Source organism: Henckelia pumila, chromosome 3 (genome assembly GCF_033568475.1).
Source record: "Henckelia pumila isolate YLH828 chromosome 3, ASM3356847v2, whole genome shotgun sequence".
NCBI lineage: Eukaryota > Viridiplantae > Streptophyta > Magnoliopsida > Lamiales > Gesneriaceae > Henckelia > Henckelia pumila.
The window spans coordinates 60781376-60806114 of NC_133122.1; the positions used below are offsets into that span (position 1 = coordinate 60781376).

General features: G+C 31.5%; 2 protein-coding genes across 3 annotated transcripts; one reads left to right on the top strand and one right to left on the bottom strand.

The window, feature by feature from the left end:
• Nucleotides 1-10592: 10592 nt before the first annotated feature.
• On the top strand, nt 10593-13812 carry LOC140886940 (uncharacterized). The gene is made up of 7 exons (XM_073293882.1): nt 10593-10853; nt 11182-11253; nt 12092-12159; nt 12259-12370; nt 12984-13064; nt 13159-13254; nt 13651-13812. Exons 1-7 carry the CDS (start codon nt 10725-10727, stop codon nt 13669-13671), a joined length of 579 nt encoding a protein of 192 aa, XP_073149983.1. The 5' UTR covers nt 10593-10724; the 3' UTR covers nt 13672-13812.
• Nucleotides 13813-13952: 140 nt separating this feature from the next.
• LOC140886939 (DNA mismatch repair protein MSH6) lies at nt 13953-24250 on the bottom strand. Of its 2 annotated transcripts, none has more exons than XM_073293881.1 (22): nt 24125-24250; nt 22140-23016; nt 21868-21964; nt 21534-21636; nt 21394-21447; nt 21217-21291; nt 20967-21035; nt 20782-20865; nt 20482-20676; nt 19518-20059; nt 19295-19424; nt 18823-18914; nt 18542-18720; nt 18265-18467; nt 17523-17624; nt 16638-16800; nt 15881-16167; nt 15665-15802; nt 15221-15300; nt 14940-15039; nt 14501-14630; nt 13953-14210 (listed from the first exon to the last, which is right to left on the bottom strand). In XM_073293881.1, exons 2-22 carry the CDS (start codon nt 22999-23001, stop codon nt 13966-13968), a joined length of 3930 nt encoding a protein of 1309 aa, XP_073149982.1. In that variant the 5' UTR covers nt 23002-23016; nt 24125-24250; the 3' UTR covers nt 13953-13965. The 2 variants fall into 2 exon arrangements, with proteins under 2 accessions (XP_073149982.1, XP_073149981.1); XM_073293880.1 differs by lacking the exon at nt 24125-24250 and adding an exon at nt 23118-23204.
• Nucleotides 24251-24739: the final 489 nt, after the last annotated feature.

The following is a 24739-nucleotide window of genomic DNA, read 5'->3' on the forward strand; positions in this document are numbered from 1 at the left end:
TTTTTTTTCACTATTTAATATTTATTAATCATTTAAATAACTAGCAGTAATTACAGTTAGCATTTACATTATATTACTTACATTATTACTGTTTGTGAGCCATGAAAACATTTATTAAAAATTAAATTTATGTAAGAATTATCTAAAAAAATTTATCAAAAATACTTGTAAAAAGATCAACTGAGCATACACGCAACATATGAATACTGAGTAGTTTGCTAATTTCGTAGATTTAAGTAGTTTCTTTTTCCGAAATAAGCAAGTTTCGGGTCAATGATTAAGTCTCGTCGGTTGTGCGGACAGTTAGTTTCATTACATTGTTGTAATTGACTTGTACTTGTACTTAGGGGTGTTCATGGTTCGGATAACCGTTCGATCCGAATCGAAACCGAAAATTCGGTTTTAGGTTTTCGGATTTTCGGTTCGGTTCGGTTTTTTTCCGCGGTTAACCAAACCGAACCGAACAGAAAAATCATTTTTTTTTCTTTTGTATTTTTATTTGAATTTCTTTAACAATCAATTAATATGTACATCAATATTGTATGCTCATAAAATTAATTTCATTGAAAAACTGAAAGAACAAAAGTCATTATTCGTTCTTTTTTTTAAAAAAAAAAACATAATTTAATTACTTATCTAATTAGTCAAACATACATGACTTGAATTGTGGATTCAACTTGGAAAACATATTGATTTAGTGATTTTAAAAAATATTGATTTTTGAAATAGAAATAATTAAAAATTGATGAAGTTATTTTATTATATTATATATACACATATTTGTATTATATATATTACATTATTTTTATAAATTCATAAATTATTATTATTAAAATTAAAAACGGTAGTAATTTTTTTGTTCTAAGTGCAGTTATTTTCAAATATATTTTTCGAAGCATTAAATCACAAATATTAGATTTAACCATTAATTTTTTTCAAAAAATTATTCGAATAACTAAAAATATTTAGTTTTTTTAAAAAAAAAAGTTTTAGTTTAATTTTTTTTTCAAAAAAATCGATTTTTAGAGAAAAAAAACCGAAAAACCGAACCGAAAACCTGAAATAATTTCGGTTAAAAATCGAACCGAACCGCCCAATTCGGTTCGATTTTCGGTTTGGCTTTTCAGAGAACAAAAAATTCGCTTTAACCAAAATTTCGGTTCGGTTCAGGCCAAACCGCCCGAATGAACACCCCTACTTGTACTATCAAAAAAACACCAATCGCATGAATATTCGAACTATTTTATTCACAAAAAAAAAAACACATGAATACAGAGGTAATCTAACTATTTTATAAAACTTGAGCCACTTTTAAAAACCGCTTTGGTACGTTTTGATGACACCAAAATATATTTACCATTTAATCTTTGATAGTTATTTAAAATTTAATATATTTACATTGAAAAAAGAGGTAAAAATAGGTGAAAAACAATAACAAAAAAATTGTCTTGCATTTTGAAAACTGCATTCTACACATTATTAATAATTACAATCACTTCTCCTATGTTGAAGAAAACTGAAATGAATTTGGTTTATATTATATTGACACACACGCATAGCGTGTGCACTTTTACTAGTTATAATAATCGTTAAGATGGTGTTAGAATAAAATTTATTAAAATGAATTTATAAATTTTTAGAGTTTAAAAGTTGTTTTATGAGCTTATAAGTTGTTAGGAATTATTTTTAAAATAAGTTGTTAAAGTGTTTGGGTAAACTTATTTTAAACAAGTTAAAAATGATATGTTTGGTAATATAATATTTTTTTATTGTCAAAATTACCAAAAAAGTATGATGTTATGAAGATAATGTTTTGAGTATATATACATATATGAAAATAGTTTTAGAATAATAAACCTATATTAAAACAATAAAATTATTTTAATATTTTAATTTAAAAAAAATTATGTGATTTGTAATTTTTTGAAAAATAATATTTAATGGATGAAAGATATGACGAGGATTTATGAAAATATTTAAGGATATTTTGGAAAGAAAGAATATTAAAATAAAATCTTTTTTTAAAAAAAAAACACCTTTATTTTTTAAAAAACAGTTTATAAACTGTCAAAAGTTATTAACCGATGTCATGAATTTAGGTTGCATTTGATTGGATAAAATTAAACGATTAATTTTATTTGAAAACAGGATTTCAAATGAAATTCATACAGATTTTATCCATTCAATTAATTCAAAAAAATTAAATCCATTAATTCAAATATTTAAGTTCCGTTTACACATATACTTGTAAATTTTTTTTGCTAAAAATGTTGTTTAAATTTTTTTTTATTAAATATTTTTAAAGTTGTTTTTATGATAAATATAAGTTTTGGACAACTATTTTATACAAACATTTTAACATTTCAAATTGAATTAAAGTGGAAAAGTTTACACACTTTCATAAATCATTATCTCATTATATATATTTGATCAAATTGAATTAAAGTGGAAAAGTTTACACACTTTCATAAATCATTATCTCATTATATATATAAATGCATTCATCTATGTCTCTACATTTACGATCCATATAAGACGATTATGTTCATAAAGTTCATGGGTCGCATCAGTGGTGCTTTAATTAAAAATCTCATACTTAAATTAATTTCATCACCGACTTAATTTGGATTTATTATCCATAATTTTAATTCATGTGTATATATAATAACTCTGGTATATACTAGATTTATTGTTACAACCAATGAGCGAGGAATTTTGCTATGATATTCATAACAATGACATGCAAATCTGTTGGATAATAAATATCAATAATAAAAATATAGTACTATTACAATGCTTAAAGAACATTATATCCTATCGTTTTCGATCATACAAGAGAACATTGACAACGATTATTTTGCGGGTTGGGATCAGCGTTGACACAATGCCCAGACCCACAACCGGATCCACGACAGTAACGGTTGCATTCATAGGTATTTTCTTCATTCTGGTAGTTACAAGAACCAATGTAATAGAGGCCTCCTTCACAGTTGACATACCCTTCTACATAAATGACGTGATTGGAACCTGCAAACAAAAATTAAATGGAAGAATACACACATATATATTAGATAGAAAGACTTTATATATATATATAAAGTCATTTTGTCATTTTGTTGGAATTTTAATTTCTCATAATAAAAAATTTTGATTTTATACTGATTATTATTAAAAAAATTAATCTTGACGCAATTTTGGTGATAGAAATAAAAATTCACCTATCAAAAGCATGATCGCGAACACGGATATAAGACATAACAAATAATTCCTCGAGTTTGCCATTTTTAATTCTCTCCAAAAAATTGTGTTTTGATATATTGGAATGTTGGTTTGTTTAGGTGCTTGTGCGTGTTTATATATATACACCTGATTTTTGCCTAAACTTTAAATTGGAAACTTCTATTATCTAGTTATAAATAATTTTATAAATTCGTAAAAGTCAAATATTTCACGATTTGATACACAATATCATGTAATGATTCATTGCTATGTATTCGTCACAAATGATCTATCACTGTTTGGTTTGAGTGATAAAATAACTAATACATAGATAAGTAATATAATGTAATTAAAAATAAAAAAAAAAATTAATATATTATTTGATTTGATGGATAAATTATAGTTTATTTGATTTAATTGATATAAAATTAATAATTAATAAATAAATAAATAATATGACGAGAATAATGAGAGATTGAATGAAATAAGTTATACATAGATTAATAATACATCAAACCAAACAATGCAGACATTGCTATTTTTTAACATGTACGTATAATATATAGTTTTATATTTTGATTAATATAATGATAATTGCTATTAATATAATTATAATAATAATTAATATAATTATTTGTTAGATATTACTATAATAATGGTAACGTAATAATAGTACTGATAATACTGATACACATAATATCAATAATATTTATTATTTATATAATTATAGTTATAATCAGTATAATGAGTAATACTAATTTTTTTTTGAAGCAAATAAGAACTATTACAGTATTACTTATTAATTTAATCTTATAATAGCGAAAATATTTATAATATAATAATGATGTTAATAATCATGTACTCACGATAATTAATAATTATTGTTATTAAAATATAAATATTAGTCGTATCTTATATTAACTGAAATAAAATTTATAATAATAATAATAATAATAATAATAATAATAATAATAATAATAAATATGATTTTAATAATATCATTAATTGGCTAGTAACCAATTTATATATTATAATAATGAATTTTGCCATTTTTAATTCTCTCCAAAAATTTGTGTGTTGATATATTGGAATGTTGGTTTTATTTATGTGCTGGTGCATTTTAAATAGATACATCTTATTTTTGCCTAAACTTTAAATTGGAAAGTTCTTTTATATAATTATATATAATTTTCTAAATTCATAAAAGTCAAAAGAATTTCACGATTTGATACACGTCATCGGGTAAATGATTCATTAATATATATTTTTTATAAATGATATACACACACATGACACATACATATATTTATGTGAGTTCTATCTATTAAGCGTAAAGTCGATGCTACCCAAGGGATACTATCTCATGGGTAGCGTGGAGCTCAATAATTGGTCCAAATCATGTGGGACTCACATGATTTGTACAATAAAGTGCTTTCACACTACCCATGAGATATCTATTAAGCACCGATACTATTAAAATCATAATAAGAGGGTGTTTGGGAGAGCTTTTAAGCTCTTAAAAACAACTTTTAAGCTGTTTTAGAGCTTAAAAGCTCTCCGGATTTGTTTGATAAATTTTTTTAAAAACAGCTTATAAGCTGTCAAAATAAGCTGTTTGACAGCTTATAAACTGTTTTTTAAAAAAAGTAAGGGGGATGTGCTTTTTTCAAAAAGATCTTATTTTAACATTTCATCTCTCTAAAGTATCCTTAAATATTTTAATAAATCTTCATTATATCCTCCACCCATTAAATATTAAATATTTTTTTTAAAAAAAATTTCAAATCACATAATTTTTTTTAAAATAAAAATATTATAATAATTTTATTTTTTAATATATGTTTATTCTAAAACTATTTTCATATATGTATAATTTGAAACATTATTTTCATATAATTATACCCTTTTTAGTAATTTCGACGATAAAAAGATCTTATAATACCAAATACATCAACATCTTTAAGTTATTTAAAATAAGTTTATCCAAACACTTTAAAAGCTTATTTTTAAAATAAGTTCTAACAGCTTATAAGCTCTTATAGCTTAAAAGCTGTTTTACGAGCTTATAAGCTATTAGAACTTATTTTAAAAATAAGTTGTTAAAGTGTTTGGGTAAACTTATTTTAAACAACTTCAAGATGTTGATATGTTTGGTATTATAAGATCTTTTATTGTCAAAATTACCAAGAAGGATATAATTCTATGAAAATAATGTTTCGAGTTATACATATACGAAAATAGTTTTAGAATAAACCTATATTAAAAAATAAAATTGTTTTAATATTTTACTTTTAAAAAAATTTATGTGATTTGTAATTTTTTTTAATTTTTTTTAATATTTAATGAGTGGAGGATAAGATGGAGATTTATTAAAATATTCAAGGATATTTTAGAGAGATTGAATATTAAAATAAGATCTTTTTAAAAAACGTACCTCCCTCCTTACTTTTTTAAAAACAGCTTATTTTGACAGCTTATAAGCTGTTTTTAATATTTTTTACCAAACAAATTTTCAGAGCTTAAGAGGGTGTTTGGGAGAGCTTAAAAGCTCTTAAAAACAGCTTTTAAGCTGTTTTAGAGCTTAAAAACTCTCCGGATCAGTTCGGTAATTTTTTTTAGAAACAGGTTATAAGCTGTCAAAATAAGTTGTTTGACGGCTTATAAGTTGTTTTTAAAAAAGTAAGGGGGATATACTTTTTTCAAAAAGATCTTATTTTAACATTCTATCTCTCTAAAATATCTTTAAATATTTTAATAAATCTTCAACATATCCTCCACCCATTAAATATTAAATATTATTTTTTTAAAAAAATTCCAAATCACATAAATTTTTCTAAAATAAAAATATTATAACTATTTTATTTTTTAATATATGTTTATTCTAAAACTATTTTCATATATGTGTAACTCGAAACATTATTTTCATATAATTATACTTTTTTTGGTAATTTCGACAATAAAAAGATCTTATTATACCAAACACATCAACATCTTTAAGTTATTTAAAATAAGTTTATCCAAACACTTTAACAGCTTATTTTAAAATAAGTTTTAACCGCTTATAAGCTCGTAAAAGCTCTTTTTAATAAGCTTATCCAAATACCCTCTAAAAGCTCTAAAACAACTTATAAGTTGTTTGAAAGAGCTTTTAAGCTCTGCCAAATACCCTCTAAGTAGATTATACACATGAACAATATTATGTGAATGACAAACATACGAATAAAATAAAAAAAATCCAATCTATTCAATATATATATAAACATGCAAATGAATATCTTGGCACTAGTCAAAAGACAAATTACTCCAGAGAACTAACATTTTAGAGTTTTGTGACAATAAATTAAAAAGAAAACGAAGTTTTGAAAAAAAAGAGAGAGAGAGAGAGAGAAAGGAATGAATGTGAATTAATGAATTGTGAATTCTTTTTGAAGTTGGGCCAGAGGATAATGCAGATTACATTTTATAATTTGGGCTTTAGGATTTGGTTCATGAGCCGGGCAAAGTCAATATCCTCTTGAGTCGGGTGTGTTTCAGATCCTAACTTATGCTTACGACTGGGCCTACAGAGTCCGAGTCCATTGATATTATGGTCCAATTTTTTGATCCGTCTCTTGCTACTATCTTATAAATCAAATCCAATCCAATCCCAGATGCCAGTGTGAATTTGCTTCTGTATATTCTTCGAGACCTTCATAGTTCATATAAACTTCGTAAACTCTTTATTTCTATATTTGAGTATTTCGCACTTGATTTAATGTTCAAACAAAGAAAAACTCCTTCAACATTTGCTTCCAAAAAAAGAAAAAAGAAACACTCCTTCAACATCATAGTCAAAATTCTAATAGTTTTAATAATTGCATAGGTATTCTGGAATATTGTTTTCGGATGGATATATTTGATTTGAAAAATTAGATTTCAAACATCAGATAAATCTTTTATTTATTCAAAACCAATAAAAATTAGTACTGAAAAAAATGTTTTAACATTATAAATTATCTTAGATTGTGTTTGGATTGATAGATTTTGATGTGGGCATTTAAATGACTAGCTATCTGAATCACCTCTGGTGCTCCTGAGGTTTAAACTCGAATGATCATCTTCTTCGGATCGGCTAACATATTTGATATCCGATATTTGATTTCTTCGGGACCGTCACCTACTTCACGAACCGTCGTTAGAAGCTCCAAGTGATTTTTTCGAGGTTCAAATGAGCGATCTCCTTAATTAAAGAAAACTAACTATTTTTATTAATTAAGTTAAAATATGATACCCATCGGTGGTGTTATTAATTATTATTCTCCCTAATGTTACAATAGTTATATTGGAAATTATAGTAAATTAAATCATGATTGAAAAATAAAATAAAATAAAAATAAAAATTAGATTGAAGGCACTGGTGTGACCACTCAGCATTTGAGTCCATTCATGATCATTATTATTTTGAGTTAAATTTATTGATTATTATTGAGAGAAGCGATAAGGACGACGAAAAAGGAGATAAGCATTGATGTCAGCAACACCACAATATCTGCTGTTTGATTTTGATACCATCTTAATTTTTTTGACCTCATTATATTTATGAACGATAATTACTACTATATTGCTTTGTAATTTATTACATTTTGGCACCTGATTTTTCAAATTACAAAATTATATAATATATTGGTTATTTTTGGGCTCCTAAAAAAGTTATTTTTCATTTATTTATTTATTCTGTACTCATCAATCATCATCCTTTCAAATTATTAAAAGTGTTTTTTAAAATCTGAGTAATTTATTAATATCTATTGTCATAGTCTCATGAATTAAAAAATATTTATTCGTGAGACGAATCGATCCAATTTAATAATATTTTTTTTCATAAATTAGATCGAATCCGAAATCAATCTCACAAATTTTTGTGTGTAATTTATAGATTATACATTTTCGCACGCAATTTACCAATCACCCCAAACATATGTATAGGCTGGTCCACCACCAAGTCCACCTCATATATGGAGCATGAATGTCTCCCATAAACCAAGAGATGCTACTAGAGGAAGGTACCAATTTATTGAAATTAAGGGATGAAAATGACTTTTCTTGTATTTTTTTTTCCAGAAATTGTACATCATTTTTATTTAAAAAAAAATTATCATCTCATGCAATTTGATCTGCCAAAATTAAGGGATGATGACTTTTTATTTCCAGAAAGTATACATAAAAATTCAAAATTTATTTATTTACTTCATCTCATGATCTGCCACCCAACACCCGTATAATGGAACACAAAATTCAACAAAAGCAGGTAAGCATAAGGAAATTAATGCGAAGGCGATAGTTTGCTGTATCTTGGAAGTTAGATTTATTCTTGTGGAATGCAACAAATTGGAACAATTTTTACATGTGCATGAATCGTAATTACAAAAACTTCTATGAACTCGCGGGTTAATTTTGTGGATCACTCATAAAAAAAAATATAACATTATTATTATTTTTTATTGTAAATATAGAAAAAAAATGCATGAAACCTATTCAACTATGATTGCATCTAAATTTCGCATGGAATTCAAAACATAAAATAAAATAATGATCGTCCTTCTCTCAAGATTAGTGGGAGGAATATTGGGTAACATTAAACAATGCACCGAAGTTATGGGCTCCGAAGTAGGCCCTACAGAATCTTGGCTAACCTTTTGGGCCTGCGGCGAAAACACGTTTTCCGACCGATGATTGGGGCCCATAACCCCGATCATTGGTTCATAACTCGAAGGCTTTTCAGCTCCAAAAGTTGACAAATTCTCAAAACACAAAATGGTCTTTTGAATAAAAAAAATTTCCCATAATCAATTAATGTAATAAATATGTTGGCGTCATTGGCGAGACTTTTTCTGTGAATGGTTTAATAAGTTGGGATTCATCTTCAATACATCTCACGCATAAAAGTTTGGCCCATTCAACGAGAGAAAGCTTACAAACAATTAATGCATTTTGACTCATATTTATTGCTGCGATGCACTAATTCACATACTAAAAAAACCACACAACAATTTAAACCATAATATGGTATATGGACTAAAAATAAATCATGGAATGATTTGGCTAATTTCGTCATCGAGTTGTTATTAATGGGATTCCATGGCGGCCATATGTGACATGTTCGTCCGGTTGAGGTCTTCGCAAATGATGGATCTATTCGAGGAAGATATCTGATTTCGCTCGATTCAACTTGGTCAATCGACTCAATCTCCCTTCACATGACCATTTAATCGAGTAAAATTGGCACGAGCTGCACATGAGGCTCAACTGGGAGTTATATGAATAAATAATATTAGCATGAATTACACATGAGATTTTATTTTGTGGACTAACTAAGAAGGATTGATTTTCAAGGATCTAAACATAAATATTATATAGGCTACGTGTTTTGGTCAACTCACCGGCATGTTGCAGTCCAGCTCATTCCCGTGCTAAGGGTTCTTTCGGAATTTCAGTCCCCCAACTCCCTAAATTATAAAGGGTGTCCAAGTTGATGGAGTAGGTGAACTCTTGACCATATGTCAGGAGTTCGATTCCCCTGACAATACCTTCTTGGACTAGCCTGTCACACAGGGTTTGCGGCTTGCCTAGTGTGGTTTACTTGACTAGCGTAGTTTGCAGGCTATTGCGTTAGTCCCAGGGTTTACCCAGAGCACACCGAAAGATATCTGCTGCGGGTTCCCACGTCAAAAAAATAAATAAATTTACACGTAATTATAATCAAAGTTGATAGAACGTCTGACACTAAGATCTTAAATTTGGGACGAAATATCATATTTGAAGCTCAATTATAACAATTTTCTCCTTTAACTAAAAAAAAACAAAAATTTTTCACCCTAAAATTTTATTTGGTAGTTGCCATCAAAGCAGATAACACATTGTAAGGACTCAATAACGTAAATTGGCATTTTCGTTTCATGTCCAAAATTCTGAGTGCCCTAGAGAATTTCTATTTGTTTTAAACTTTTTTTCCCGATCAATCTGATTATGGATCAAAATAATCGATTTTTAATTTGGCTCAGTTTGTCCGATTTTGGGAAAAAAATCGCTCGGTTCCATTTGGTGAGAAAAAAAATCGTTTTATTGGATTTTAACATATCTATTTTTATATTAGACGAGTCGATCATAAAAAGTAACATATATATTTGTCATGAAAGTAATATAATTTAACATAAAAAGTAATGTTTTTTTTAAATAACCGAATCCATAAAATCGTCTCATCACATTTTTATGTTGCAAAATTCAATTACCGAACTAAACCACCCCCCACTTTAGTTATTGGTTGCCATAATTTGGGCTATTGGGATGAAAATATAAATATTCCATACGTTACTTATTTTGATAAACTCACCTCCACGTCACAGTCAAAGCTTATTTTGTATAAATTCCTATAAAACTCGTAAATTTGATGAGAGAAGGAAAGAAGCAAAAAGCTAGAGAGAAAAAAGAATACATTTTTTGAATTATTGGTTATTATTTTGAAAAGAATGGGTGATACTGTGTTCTTGGTAGATGATTTAAGATCATTTTCTGGAGAAATATTTGCATGCAGAATATGCCACGAAGAAGATTTTCAAAGATTGGAGGCCCCTTGTGCTTGTTCTGGGACTGTAAAGGTATTTTCCCCAGATAATTCCTCTGTTCTTAATCACCCAATAAGCTCCAAATGGCATATTTCCCAGAAAGTTCTCTGTTTTTATTCATAATTCGAGCTTCAAATTTAAAATTTTATTATTAAGTATATTTCCCAGAAAATTTATCTGTTTTTAGTCAGACAGTAAGCTCCAAATTTAATGATGTTATTAGTTTTCATTCAGTAGTATATTTTGGAGAAAATTTCTCTGTTTCTATTTCATATATGTGGCTTCAAACTTTAATGTTACCATTGATTTTTTATTGATTATCTGATAAGGATTATTTGATTCCTTTCTTCTCTGTTTGTAGTTTGCACACAGGGATTGCATTCAGAGGTGGTGCAATGAAAAGGGAAACACAACTTGTGAAATTTGCTTAGAGGTACCCATGATATTTATTTTATCATTTAATTTTCACGCCAATGGTATTTGTACGTGTTGAAGAATTTCGTAAATTTAAAAAGGATTTAATGATGAACTTCAAGACACGTTTTAAACGCAATCTTTTAAGAGATGTTTTTAAGATCTCTCTCAGGATACAATGGAGATAATAATCTAATTCAAGACATTTGAATCTGATGATGCACCTCTATTTATAGAGAATGAAAAGACGTATCTGAACGAATGTGACAACTGAAAAAATATTCTAACAGCGGAAATCTTTATTCGTCATCGGCAACAAAATTTCTGAAAATATTCTGAAAAAATATTCTAACAGTACGTGCAGCGACTGCTCCGTATCCGTCTTGATTCTAAAATCATATACTGAAAATGATTAATCCAAATTGCTATAACAACTCATTGTCGATACAAGACAGTATAGTACGATTATCATATCAATTCAAGATTTTTTTTTTATAACTGGGATTTTTCTATTTTGGTTTATAAAGAAATGATTGTAAGTTTTTTTTTTTTTTTTTTTTAATTTCATAACAGCGTGTTATAGATAAGCATATCAATTATGGAAGGCAAAGGAATTGTTTTATGTCTCTTTCGCAGCTAACTGGCTTTCTTGGAATATAATAAAGTTGCTCTCTTTTTATATATTTAGCAAAGAATAGGACATTTCTTCTATCTTATCTGTATCCGCAACTTGCATATATCTGTGTGAAATTGAGAACAATTTTAAGATACGCAACATCATGCATAAATTTTAAATAAATATATGGATGGTCGGAGTAGACTTTAATTGTGTTAAAAATTGGAATATTTTATCGCAGAAATTTGAGCCTGGGTACACATCTCCGCCCCAGAAGACACAATTAAATGATACAATAGTGACAATAAGGTATTCATATTTGTCTCTTTTTCGTTTTCTTTTAAAAATGTATACTTTCGGTTATTTTTTAATTGATCGTGCTATAATTTAATATTGTGCTTCATATAGAGTAAGTTTGGAAGACTCGAGAAGTGGGGCAGATCAAGAAAATGAAGAAGACATTCTTGAAAGTGCCGCAGCTGATCAAAGTGGTGCTTACTGCAGATCAGTGGCTCTGATTGTTAGTCTAATTTTCACATTTTATCTCTATTTTTTGAGGTCCAATTTCAAAAAAAATATATGTTGTTCTTGAAATATGACAGTTGTATTGCAACTTTGGAAGAAAAGTACTAATGCATATATAAGGCGATATACTATGGTTTCACATGAGAAAGATGTGAGCTGGCATTGGCCGAGTCGGGATTTTTGAATGGAGGTGGAACTAAGGTAGTGTTTGGAACCTCTAAAAACAAGTGATTATGGAGATTCTCTTCACAAAAAAATGAATGATTATAATTTGTGAAGAGAATCTCCATAATCTCTTGTTTTTTTAGAGGTTGCAAATGTTACCTAAAATTCTAGATTTCGAAAGATTTGAAGAGGATTGGATCGAATTCGTGTTTTTGCGAGTATATGTTGTGACAGTCTGTAGTTGTTTAAGACAAGCTGCCACATAGAAATCTGATTAAACATGGAAAAAATGGTCCAAATCAAGCCACTTGACCCCACGGTGTTGAACTCTAATTATGATGCAGATGAAAACGAATTAATGAGAATATCTAGAGATTTTTTTAATTACTGTTTTGTTTTTTATTTTGCTCTTCTATTTACCACTCTTTCATATATGCATGCAGTTCACTGCCCTGCTTCTGATCAGACATGTATATGTTGTCCTCGCCGTCGGCGTCGGGGGATACCCGTTTTCGCTTCTTACTGTAAGCGCCTGTCCTATTCCTATACTTTGAATTAAAATGTACATGATGTTCACAAACTGATTGAGCTTTTTTTTTGGCTAAAATATTAATGCAGGTGCTGATGGTCAAGATTAGTGGCATAGTTTTTCCAATGTACATTCTGCTTCGGATTTTTACTGCTTTGCTAGACAGTGTCAGGCATCCTAGTCAGGTAATTCCTCGGAAAATTTCGTGGGAATTATTAACATTATGCTTGTAAAATTTCACGAATCATTCGTTCAAATGGACAAATTACATTGGCAAGCATTGTGAAATGTGAAAAAACATGAAGTTCTACATGAAAAATAAAAACCTTTTAAGCACTATTCATGTTTCACTTTCAGAGGATTAGTGGTCTGATTTTAAAATATGAGTAAGATTTTGAAAGGCTATTGATTTTATATAGAGGATTTCGTGCTCCTTTGACTTTTCTCATGGATAGTGAATCCATTTTACACTCAATTGGCTCGAGTTAAGGTTGTAAACCAACATTGCTTGTGAAATGAACAAAGTGGCACCAATTCCTTCCGTTGTATAGAATTGAAGAGTTGAACTTGTGTTGTTACAGATTTCGGAAATGGGCACGTGAGGGGTAATGAAGACCAGTAAGAATATTCTACAAATGTTAGTTAACTTATGTGTCTTTGGTTGTACATCTTGTACGCATGATATTGTTGAAGAACAAACAAGAAATTTTTTACATTCAATTGAAAGAAAGGGAGATTTTGTATGCAATAGCTACATAAATATGTGATGCCAATTCAGTTCAATCTCAGATTGAACACAAAATTTGGTTACCCGACGACTGAAAAAGAAGAATGCACTGCAGAGGAAAGATGGAATCATGAAGCAGAGCTAATCTCTGCAGTTCTGTACATGGTTTCTAGTATTGTTCTAGAAGCAACCTTGCTTGATTCTGCAGGTTGATCAAAGAGTCGACAACGACGGTCTTAGAGAAAGACTTGCGGTCTTTGTTAGCTGCAACTTTTAATAAGTTTTGGATGACCAATGAGACTTCATCTTCCCAACTTTGAATGTGTGAGTTGGCTCCTGAGCTTTTGCCATGACTTCCTTCTTCCAACTTCATAGACATTTTTGCGGCCCTTTGTAGTACTTCATCAGGAAGTCCTGGAAAATGGTGCTAATAATAAAACAATATCGAGGTAGAAAAATATAGGATAAATGAAAAACAGCAGAAAACAAGGAACTGCCATGAGATCAAAGTAACAAAGAGTACATCAGTCATAGGAAGGTAGAATGAAAGATCAAGCAGAACATTCTCATAAGGTAAATATTTGGTAGAAAATGAAATTTTTTGCTAAGAAGTCTGAACTTTCCTTGTTTGAAAGTTTCTGGTTTTTTATTTGTTAGGACACAGAGTTGTTCACGTATTTCAAATGCCGTTAAGGATAACTTACCAGCTAATCGAGCAACATTCACACCGTAACTTCTTGGGCACGTGCCATTCCTCAATTTGTAAAGGAAGATAACTTCCTCTAAACCCGTGATTCCTTTCCCAACTTGGCATGCCATATGACAGAGGGAGACCTGCACAGACGTTAAAAATGCAGTTTTTAAGTGGAAAATACAGTACAAATCATTCTTCTTCATAATGATAAGTGAAGGAGTTTTCTTAAATTATATGCCACAATAATATGGGTACTTGAATAATAAGTTACTTTAGAATACAAAATTTTCTGCATTCGTTGCATAAAAATTAAACACACTTTTAACATGCCTCAACAACAGAATCATATAATTGTATGAAATAGCCATTTAATAACATCTCCAAAGGTCTTTCTACGCACCAGGCTGAACAAATCTAAAATTTCATTTCCAAAACATAAGATGACTTACCTTGGGATTTTTCTGGTACTCAATTGCTAATTTGTGATAATGAGTAGAAAACATTCCCCGGCATCGTACAGTGCTGACAAAATGTTCAAGAACTGATGCACTGCAAAAGATATCAGAATAAGAAAACTAGAATGTGTCTCTTTCAGGAAGTTAAATAATGTGCATGCTATTAGATATTCGACCATAACCAAGATGCCTGCAAAATAATGTGATCTGACAAATACTAAATGGAAATAAAAATATGAAAAAATTGAAATAAATTATAGTGAAATAGCACGCACGCAATCGCTTGGCCATCTGATGTTGATGTCCCTCGTCCCAGCTCATCCAATGCCACGAGTGAACATTGAGTAGCTGAAGACTGTATTATAAACATCAATAGGTGTAGAACATGACAGATGCAATGTAAATGAGCTAAATATCAAACAATTCTAAGGAGCTACAAACGACTATAAGAAAAAACAGATTTGGCAACAAAACCAAACCTCAGATGCAAATTGCAATTAGCTAAGTTCTTAAATTTGAAACGCTCGGAATGTTGCTATAGAATCTACATACATATGGTAACTCGAAGCCCATCAGTCACCCATGTACATCTACTGGGATATCAAAAGAATATTGTAACCAAATCACATGATTTCAAAGAATAATTGAGAAGAACGACCAAAACCATGCAGACTCTTTATATCCTGCTAACATAGTTACATTGAATCTCAAGATCATACCAGCATAGAAGCAGTTTCCAAAAGCTCTGTGAGGAATGTACTGTGGCCAGCCATAATATGATCTTTAGCACCCATTCGAACAAAAATTCGATCAATAGGAGACAGCTCAAAACTTTCTGCTGGCACATCAGCTCCTATCTGGGATAGTCAAGTGGAGACATTAATAAAGAAATAGGACATTTCAGAGATACTTCCTTTACAGTTCCAAAAACTGACCTGGGCCAAAATCACAGCCAAGCAAACTTGGCGCAAGAGAGTAGACTTCCCACCCATGTTAGGACCCGTAAGAAGTATAAAGCTGGCATTGTCAGAACCACCAAGTGTGATATCATTGGTGACAAAGGTACCGTCTCCTAAAGTATCACCCTTAAGAACAGGATGCCCCAAACTTTTAGCACTCAAGCGCGGCACTTCATTGGCAAAAGAAGCAGATAGAATCGGACGACATGTTTTCCCTTCATAGTACTCACTTGCAATGGATAAGCTGATCAAAACGTCCAGTTCTGAAAAATGTAAATGTCATATGACCTATTGTTCCACAGCCTCTCCTTTGAACAACTCTTGAATAACTTTATGTTACTTAGAGAGGTTACTGCGGCGGTTTATAATGTGCCATACAGAAGTATTTTCAGCTTATAAATCATTCTTTTATCACTGGGAAAAACCACCCATGATATCAGCGAGGGGAGATTTCAGTTGCTACGACTACGTGGATGTCCGCCAACATACCTATGTCGCTATATATGCACTTTGACTGTTATAAAACAAATCATCTGACAAAATATATAGTCAGTTTTATCTCGCATGGAAGACCAACGCTAAAATAACACCAATACTGCACAAGAGAGTGGAACAGATATCTCATTTCTCAGACAAAGGAAGTAATATTCAGACAAGGAATGTGAGGATCACATGATAGTATGAACGACAGAATACATCCTTCATTATATAGTCACAATGATATCATTCATACCTGCAATAGTTGAGACCAACTGTCTCCATTTACAGTGATTCTCACAAAATCGTTCAACCAACCTCCGCAGGATACTCTTCAATTTTGACTCCTTCTCGGATTCAGCTTGAGATAGTTCTCCTAATAATTTTTTAATAACTGGAGTCCAGTACCGGAAGTAACCCTAGTGAAGTAAATAAGCTGTCAAGAAAAATAAAATATAGCAACGACAAGTTTATCTTCATAAAATCATAGCTAAATAACTTATTTGATCTCCAACAGATCAATGGATGAAAATCGATGCTTGACATCAACTTATATAATTAGTTACTGAAAAATTAATAATATATTTGTTGTCAACAGAAGTAAATGCAAGTTCAAATTACTATTCACTATAATAATCATTGTATTCGCCAAGGGTGTGCCAAGCAAAATAATGGCATTTGCTAGCTTCTCAACTGACTAATGAGATGTTTAATTCTTGAAGGCTTTTTTTTTTATTTTTTTATTTTAGAAGAGTTCAATTTTATAAGATATCAAAGGACCACGATTATACTAAAATATTTTTATCAGATGAAGAAATGGAAAAAGATGTAATCAGATTTTTTGTCCCCCATGTATATATATGATGAAATAGGAAGTTTTCACCGCAATTTTAAGAAGATAAAACCGATCAACATTATTGTAGATAGAAACTACGAGATCTTCTGAATGTAGGTCCAATTTGAGAATAAGCAGAGATTTCTTTTTTCGCTAATCTGGTTTCCTGGAATTCTTAATCATTGATAAAAAGTTGTCAAAATGCACGGTACAATTCCTCTACCAAATCCTTCTTTACAAAATAATTCCCTGTTCTCATATATCCAGAGCCAAATATAGCTAAAGATTCCATATTTGTTGTCTTACCTTCTTGGATGATCTTAACTCGTACTCCTTCGGAATGCTGTGAGATAAACTTTCTGGGACTTCCAAAAGATATGCGTCTTTTCCAACCGTTACATAACTGATCTACAAAACATTAAAGATTAATAAATCATAGGATATGCTGAATTAAGATGCTATTAAGTTGTGTTTACTTCACGGATTAGTCTTAGGTTTGATTGCTAATCAGACAGTATGAAGAGTTTGGCTTGAATTCTACAACCCATAAGAAATCTACGGGCCCGTTATCCGAGGGACTTTTTGGCCCTTTTGGTCAGAGTGATTTTTAGGTATTTTTATCTCAATTACCAAAAATAGCTTTCCAAATCTAAGACAAGAATTTATTTTGTTTTGCTTAAAAGTCATACACCAACAAAATTATATTTACGATTCATATATACTTTTAGCCAAACCAAAGATAGTTAAATTTTCAATTGCCAAAATTTGAGAATATAATTCATCTTTCAGTATTAATTCTAATCTCGGTTTTATTCTACCAAACCCAACAAAATATTATTTATAACGGACAAAAGATAAAAATATAATTATCTTTTTATTATGATCTTAATCACAAGCTTGAGCAATTCAATCAAATATGTTATTATTTACGTCACTGTTCCACACCACTTCCAATCATTTCAGTAATACCAACAAAACTTATCAATAAATTCTATCACATTACCAAGCGAAAACTTAGAGTAGCAATGTAACGTGGAAAAGTTCTTACAGATGCATCACCAAGTAATTTGTGCTGTTCTTTCAAATGTTTTCTCAGATCGGATTCAATGTAATTCAATTTTTGAAATGCAGCATCATACTCAACATCAGCCCCTTCTCGAGGAATTATACGCCCTGAATTATTTGCTTCCTCCCAGTCAAAGGCATCTTTGAAATGCCTCAAAATCGAACTGACATCAGGAATCCCGGCACCTGCTCTATGAGCTGCTCGTAAGATTTTATGTTGCAATGCAAAATAAAAAAAATGTTATTGCATTAGTCAGTACCAGGAGCGAAAAGGTGATGCAATAGCCTAGATTCAACATTTCCCAAATTGCCACCAAATGATGCAATTGACTGAATCATCAGTTCACATCCGCGAAGAGCTGAAATGAACTCTTGAAGCTGCTTCTTCGATGCATCCTCATATAACACAACTTTATTTGCATTCCTGCCATTAGCTTCACTGTGTTCACCCAAAGCCCAAAAAACATAAATTCCCTATAAGAGACCAGTGAGAGAATTCTTATGACTATTTATGACTATACAATGGTTTTTGCAGCATTACCTGCTAGCAAAGATGCATGCAAGCAGCCGTTCCATGTCAGGGAGCTTGATCAACTCCTTTCTAAAATCAAGCACATATGGTTGACCAACTCCCTAAAAAGTCAAAAGCTTTAAAATCAAATTAGTTGTTCTGTAGATAAAACTCAAGTCATGTAGATGGATAATGTTTCAGCCGGACAATATGACTGACATTATAAGTAGAATAAAAATATCGTAGGATAGGTAGATGTTATGATAAAGATGCAGTATTCTCCGGAAAAAAATGATACATCAAAGTTGCATGAATTTCAGCACTTCTCTACTGATAAACTCATAAAAGTAGTATTCCAGGAGGAATGACCGACCTACAACCGCTCCATCCCTATGTTGTTGTACAAGTCAATTTCAAACACCAATAAACATTCAAATGACAAATGAAAAGGTTGAAGCAGCTGAATGGTCAAAAAAGGTAACGTCTTTCAGAGTCGGCACACCTTCAATTCTGCTATAGCATCCTGTCGTTCCTTAATTGGCTCGAGATGATACAAAGGCCTGGCGAGCCATGTTCTAAGTAACCTTTTCCCAAATGCTGTAGCACAATGATTCAATTGAGCATATAATGTGCTGCACATATATGAAACCGACAGATAGTTACGACAATGTGGAAGAAGAGAGCTTTTAAAAAATACGTAATAGAATAGAGTGAGCCGTGCATACCCAGAAGACTCCCCATTTCTGCTGTTTTCAAATATCTCAAGATTTTCTAGTGCAGCAGCATCTAGAACCGTATATGGTTTTTGAATCATTTCACCAAAACCAGAACATGGAAGCAACTCATATTTAGCAAATCTGAGTAGGGTTTCATCCAAAAATGCCTGTCGGAGGTAGAAAAGAGCACCACCAAGAGCTGAGAGAGCTTGGCTCCCATTCTCACCCAAATTCACAAGGTCGGATAATACCTCTGGAAGACATTTAGAATCACCACAATTTAAAGACGAGTTTACCACAACATTATTTACTGTTTCAATACATGACCGATCAACAATTCTCTGATAGATACTTGTAACCTCGCGAATTGTTTTCTCAGCAATCCAGAACTCAGAGAAGGGAACCAACTCATTAACTAGAGGATTTCTTGTATGCCTAAACAGTGCCTTTTCAGTCTCAGGACATAGCAGCTTGGCAGGTTTGATAATTTCCACAGGTCTTAGTTCAGACAATAGAGAGCACAAGGAACTGCAATCTGAATCATCCCTGAACTGGTCAAAGGCAGCATAATTGGAGTTATAGATAATTTCTCTCAACTACAAAAAATTTCTTAAAAAATGACGTTCTGCCATCCACATAAATTTTTTGGATAATACTGAAAATTTTGTTAATGTAGATACTTGCAATTGCAGCTTTTAGGCGCAATGTTACAAATAATCAATGTCAAACAATGCATTCTCAGAAGTTCAAAACATGGAATTTGAGCCTCAATTCAGGAGAAATGGTAGACATAAGGTGTTGTTTTAGCACCCCAGAATTGATGAAGTTCTTCCTCCATGGACCATGGATAAATAGTTGCATTTTTCATCGCACAGTTTGAGGATATAACATATCACTCTGACAATCAAAACTTATACTGGTTGTGAATTAATATTTGGCACAAATTTATTGCAACTTAAATTGGTAAACCAACCTGTCCAAGAATAATATTGCTTGTAGCAACATCAACCACGCAAACACCAAAGATATGGGCACCTCGCTGATTTGTCGAAGTCTGACAACTTTCGGTCACTGCCATAAGATAAGAAGCTTCAGGAGTGGTTGAAAGTATTTCTCCCTCTGTTAAAGTTCCTTTTGTGACCACAGCGCAAATGTCCCGTTTCACAACCTGGAAATATGGGAATAACATATCAGCTTAACAACTAACTCAATTATCATAAGAAATTATGGTATATAAAAATAAATCCTATGATCTTATCTTATTTAGAATGACCTTATCTTTGCAGCCATTCTCCTTTCGACGAAGATCAAGCTGCTCTGGGGTCTCTGTTTGCTCCACAACAAGAACACGATATCCCTACTAAGACAAAGGATTCGTTTAAAACTACAGTTCAGAAGCAGGGAAAAGAAGAACTCAAGCACAAGAATTAGACCAGAATGGTCTACTTCCAAAACCACCTTTCTAGCCAGCTTCTCTACATTTATTGAGAAGTTCCTTTCTGGAAACCCACAGTGAGGTTGCTCCCCCTGGCAGAACAAAAAGCAACCACATTCAAAGTTCAGCAATATTAAACCAAAGGGCCAAGTTCAATCTTTCTAACTTTTAGCCACACGGCTTAAATTCTTCCACAAGTTGCACAACTTCTCAAGATGCCTCATATATATTGCAAACATTTATACACTACCAGCCATTACCGAGCCCAAGTACCTTCATGTATTGTAAACCAAGTTCTTTTGCTCCAACATGTGCATCCATTTCAAAAAGTTCATAAAATTTTCCCATCTGATTCAACAGGAAAAATCATGATCACAGCTAAACAAGAACTTTTAATAAGTAAATGACATTGATAACGAACTTTGGGGCCGTGCGACCTCTAGATATTACCTTGAAAAAAAGAACCTTATCCATGTGCTTTGACTTAAATTCCCACCATTGCCTCTAAAGTTAAAGAAGTGGCTTTAGATAAACCACCCAGAAATATCATGAAAATAAGTTAAAACCATAGAGTGAATAAGTAAACATACTTGGCCTTCGGTCAAACTTTTTAAGAAGTTTGGAGGCAGGTAAAGGGTTCTTGAGTCATAGTCCACATCCCCAGGACGTCTTCTTTTGGCATCCCTCCGATCCCTGTTTAAGGCAAGATGCATATTGAATGGCTTATATTTTATTTTGAAAAGAACTCAATACCGAATAGGATTTGATGCGGAATGGTAAGAGGTAGATGCTATTGAAACACATGTGAACAATGACAGCACAATGGTCTGATATTCCCAGTAAATAAACAAGAAAAGTTCGGCTAGACTTGATTATTGCCTCCAAATTTATTTATAACTGAAAAACGTGCTCATATTAACTCACTTGTCAAGGAAGCCTAGCTTCTCCATATTGCGTGCGGCAAATCTATCAGCTGAAATTCCCCCCAAGGAACAATCTGGTATAGATACATTTATCCCATCTAAAAAAAGTAGGCAGAAAAAAATATCTGCTTGTCAGAACCTTTCTGTTTACGGCATAGACCAGCAACAAGAGATTGAATGGAATATGGAACAATCGTCAATGGTGTCAATCAAGTCTAGCAATACCAAAATACATGTCATTAAAGGAGAAGAGAAAATCCATATATCACTTACTATCAGCGCTACTATCTTTCATAGGCTTGGGTAGCTTGTCCCCATCGACAGCGGGGGAAACCTTCAGATTACTACTCTTTAGTTTTACGAAAAACTTGCTCTTCTTACTAGCATTTGACCCCCGTTTGTTCCCTCCGCTTCCGCTTCCACTCCCACTTTCCTTCCTTGAATGCAAATTCTTATTTCTATCACATTTTCCAAATTCCTCCTCTTCATCCAAATCCATGTCGTCCAGTCGATCCTCCTCTTCCATAGCTGTTTTCTCAACATTCTCCACCCAATCCTCATCCTCTGAATCATCTTCAACTTTTTCGGTGTCATCCTCCTCTTCTTCCACGACTGAAATTTTTCTTAGCCTCCGTAGCTTCTTAGCTGGCTCCCCATTAACCCACTCAATGTTTTCCTCCGAAAGATGTAACACTTCCTCCTCTGAATCATCATACACCACCAAATGCTTCCCCGATAGCTTATCAAACGATTTAACGCAGCCTTCATACCAAGACTTATCTAACGGCCAATAAACTCTAACCCTCCTTTCAACAACCTCCGGGCCATAAGTTGTTTTATCGGAGTTGGAATTTTCAGAAGAAAAAGTCGGCAAGTCCGTGCCAACGACAAGTTGAGGTTTCTTGCGTTTCGACGACAGAGGCGATGAGGTGCTCGGCTTCGAGCTTGGTCTTGGGCTTTGAAATGAACTTGTATTTGCGCTAGAATGAGGGTTTTGCTTACGGAGAACTGGGCTTGGCGACGGAGAAGGAGATGAAGACGCTGTCCCCGGCCTTTTGGTAAAGAAAGCGGTGATTTGGCTCTGCTGATTGACCAGAGGCGAGCGGCCATTGCTCGTCTTATTCGATGAACCCATCCGACTGCTACTCTTCTGTAAAATCAGTAATATAATGTGCACTTATGTGTCAATCCAGAGCAAGAAAAAATAGAAACTGAATCGAATTCCAGAGGGAAAATGTATCAAGTGATCACACGAAACAGCGCAGGAGAAAGAGCGGGAACGGAATGGCGCATCCCGGGAAGCGCATATGGCGGCGAACAAAGGCGGGAAACTGCCGCCGCTCGATCAATCACTTGGGCCTTTTGGCCTGCTGGTCCATTCTTTGGGCGAGTAGCCCAATTACTTATAGTGATGTCCAGATTCGTAAAACAGTAGCTCAGGCCCACTGACAAAAACATCTTTCACATTTAATTTAATTAATAATAATAATAACTAGTCGCGTCTGCACACGCGTTGTGTGTGTTTTTAAAATATATGAATATTATTTATTGTATACATATATTATATATTTGTCTCAAATCAATTTAAATTTGTAAATAAAATGAGTAGTGCGTGCGATTAAAATATGAATATTATTTATTGTATACATGTATTATATTTTGTTTCAAATCAATTTAAATTTGAAAACAAAATGAGTTGCGTGTGTGATTAAAACATGAATATTATTTATTGTATACATTTATTATATTTTGTTTCATATCAATTTAAATTTGAAAATAAAATGAAGTAAAAAAATGGAGATTATCATAGACAAGTGGAGTTTAAAATAGAGACATATTTTTTTTTTTGTTCTTTTTTTGACGGGTATTTTAGATATTTCATCTTTGGCTTCACCAAATTAATTTAAATTCGGTTATTAAAAGATTCTTTTCTTTAATAATATAGTAATAATAGTAATATAGTAATATAAATTAAGATAGTAAGATAATGGAAATAATAATAATTAATAATTAATGCATCTCAATACAATTAATTTATATATACGCGGATGACACTTAGCTTATCTAACTTATCTGTTGATTAAAGTTCAAATTTGAGATAATATTTTAGGATCGAGAACCAATTTCAATAACAAAATCTTCCTTGAACTAATATATATATCACTTTGGATTGAGACAATAATAAATTTCAAATTACATTATATTTAATGTATTACTAATAAATTTATGCAAACAATCAAATGAATGCGAAATATTACCTTTCAAATACCTCAATTCTCTGAGTTGGATCTATCATCACAGGTTGTCGATCGGAAACTCTTGTCTGAATATCCGGCTTTTAATTAAAATTCGACATGTTAGAAGACAAGCGAACATGATGATTGATACTCTTGCATAGACGGCCATTTCTTATGTTAGTCCTTTTGTTACGTATCATGTTTCAGATATTATTTGTAATATCCTATCTCAGGATGATATGTTTGATATATAATTGATTAATGAATGACATTTCAGTTCCAAATTTTTTTTTGTATATCTTGCTAAAATTTATATATTCATGCTAATATATGTTTGATCACCATAACTCACAATTATTTTTTAATATAGTTTGCATCCAATAATATATTATATATTAGCATTTGTCTACAAAATAGAAGAAATTATTAATGATGTTTATAAATCTTGAAACAATTAAATTATTATTTATTATTAAGTAAAACACGTTGATCATGTCTCGTCGAGAATTATTTTCTTATACTTAATTTTTGACACATTTAATTAATGTAAAACAAATAGAATTTAAAATTTGAACGTTAGGCGCTTGAAATAGTCAACAAAAGAGAGAACTAATTAATAACAAACTAGTTACACGA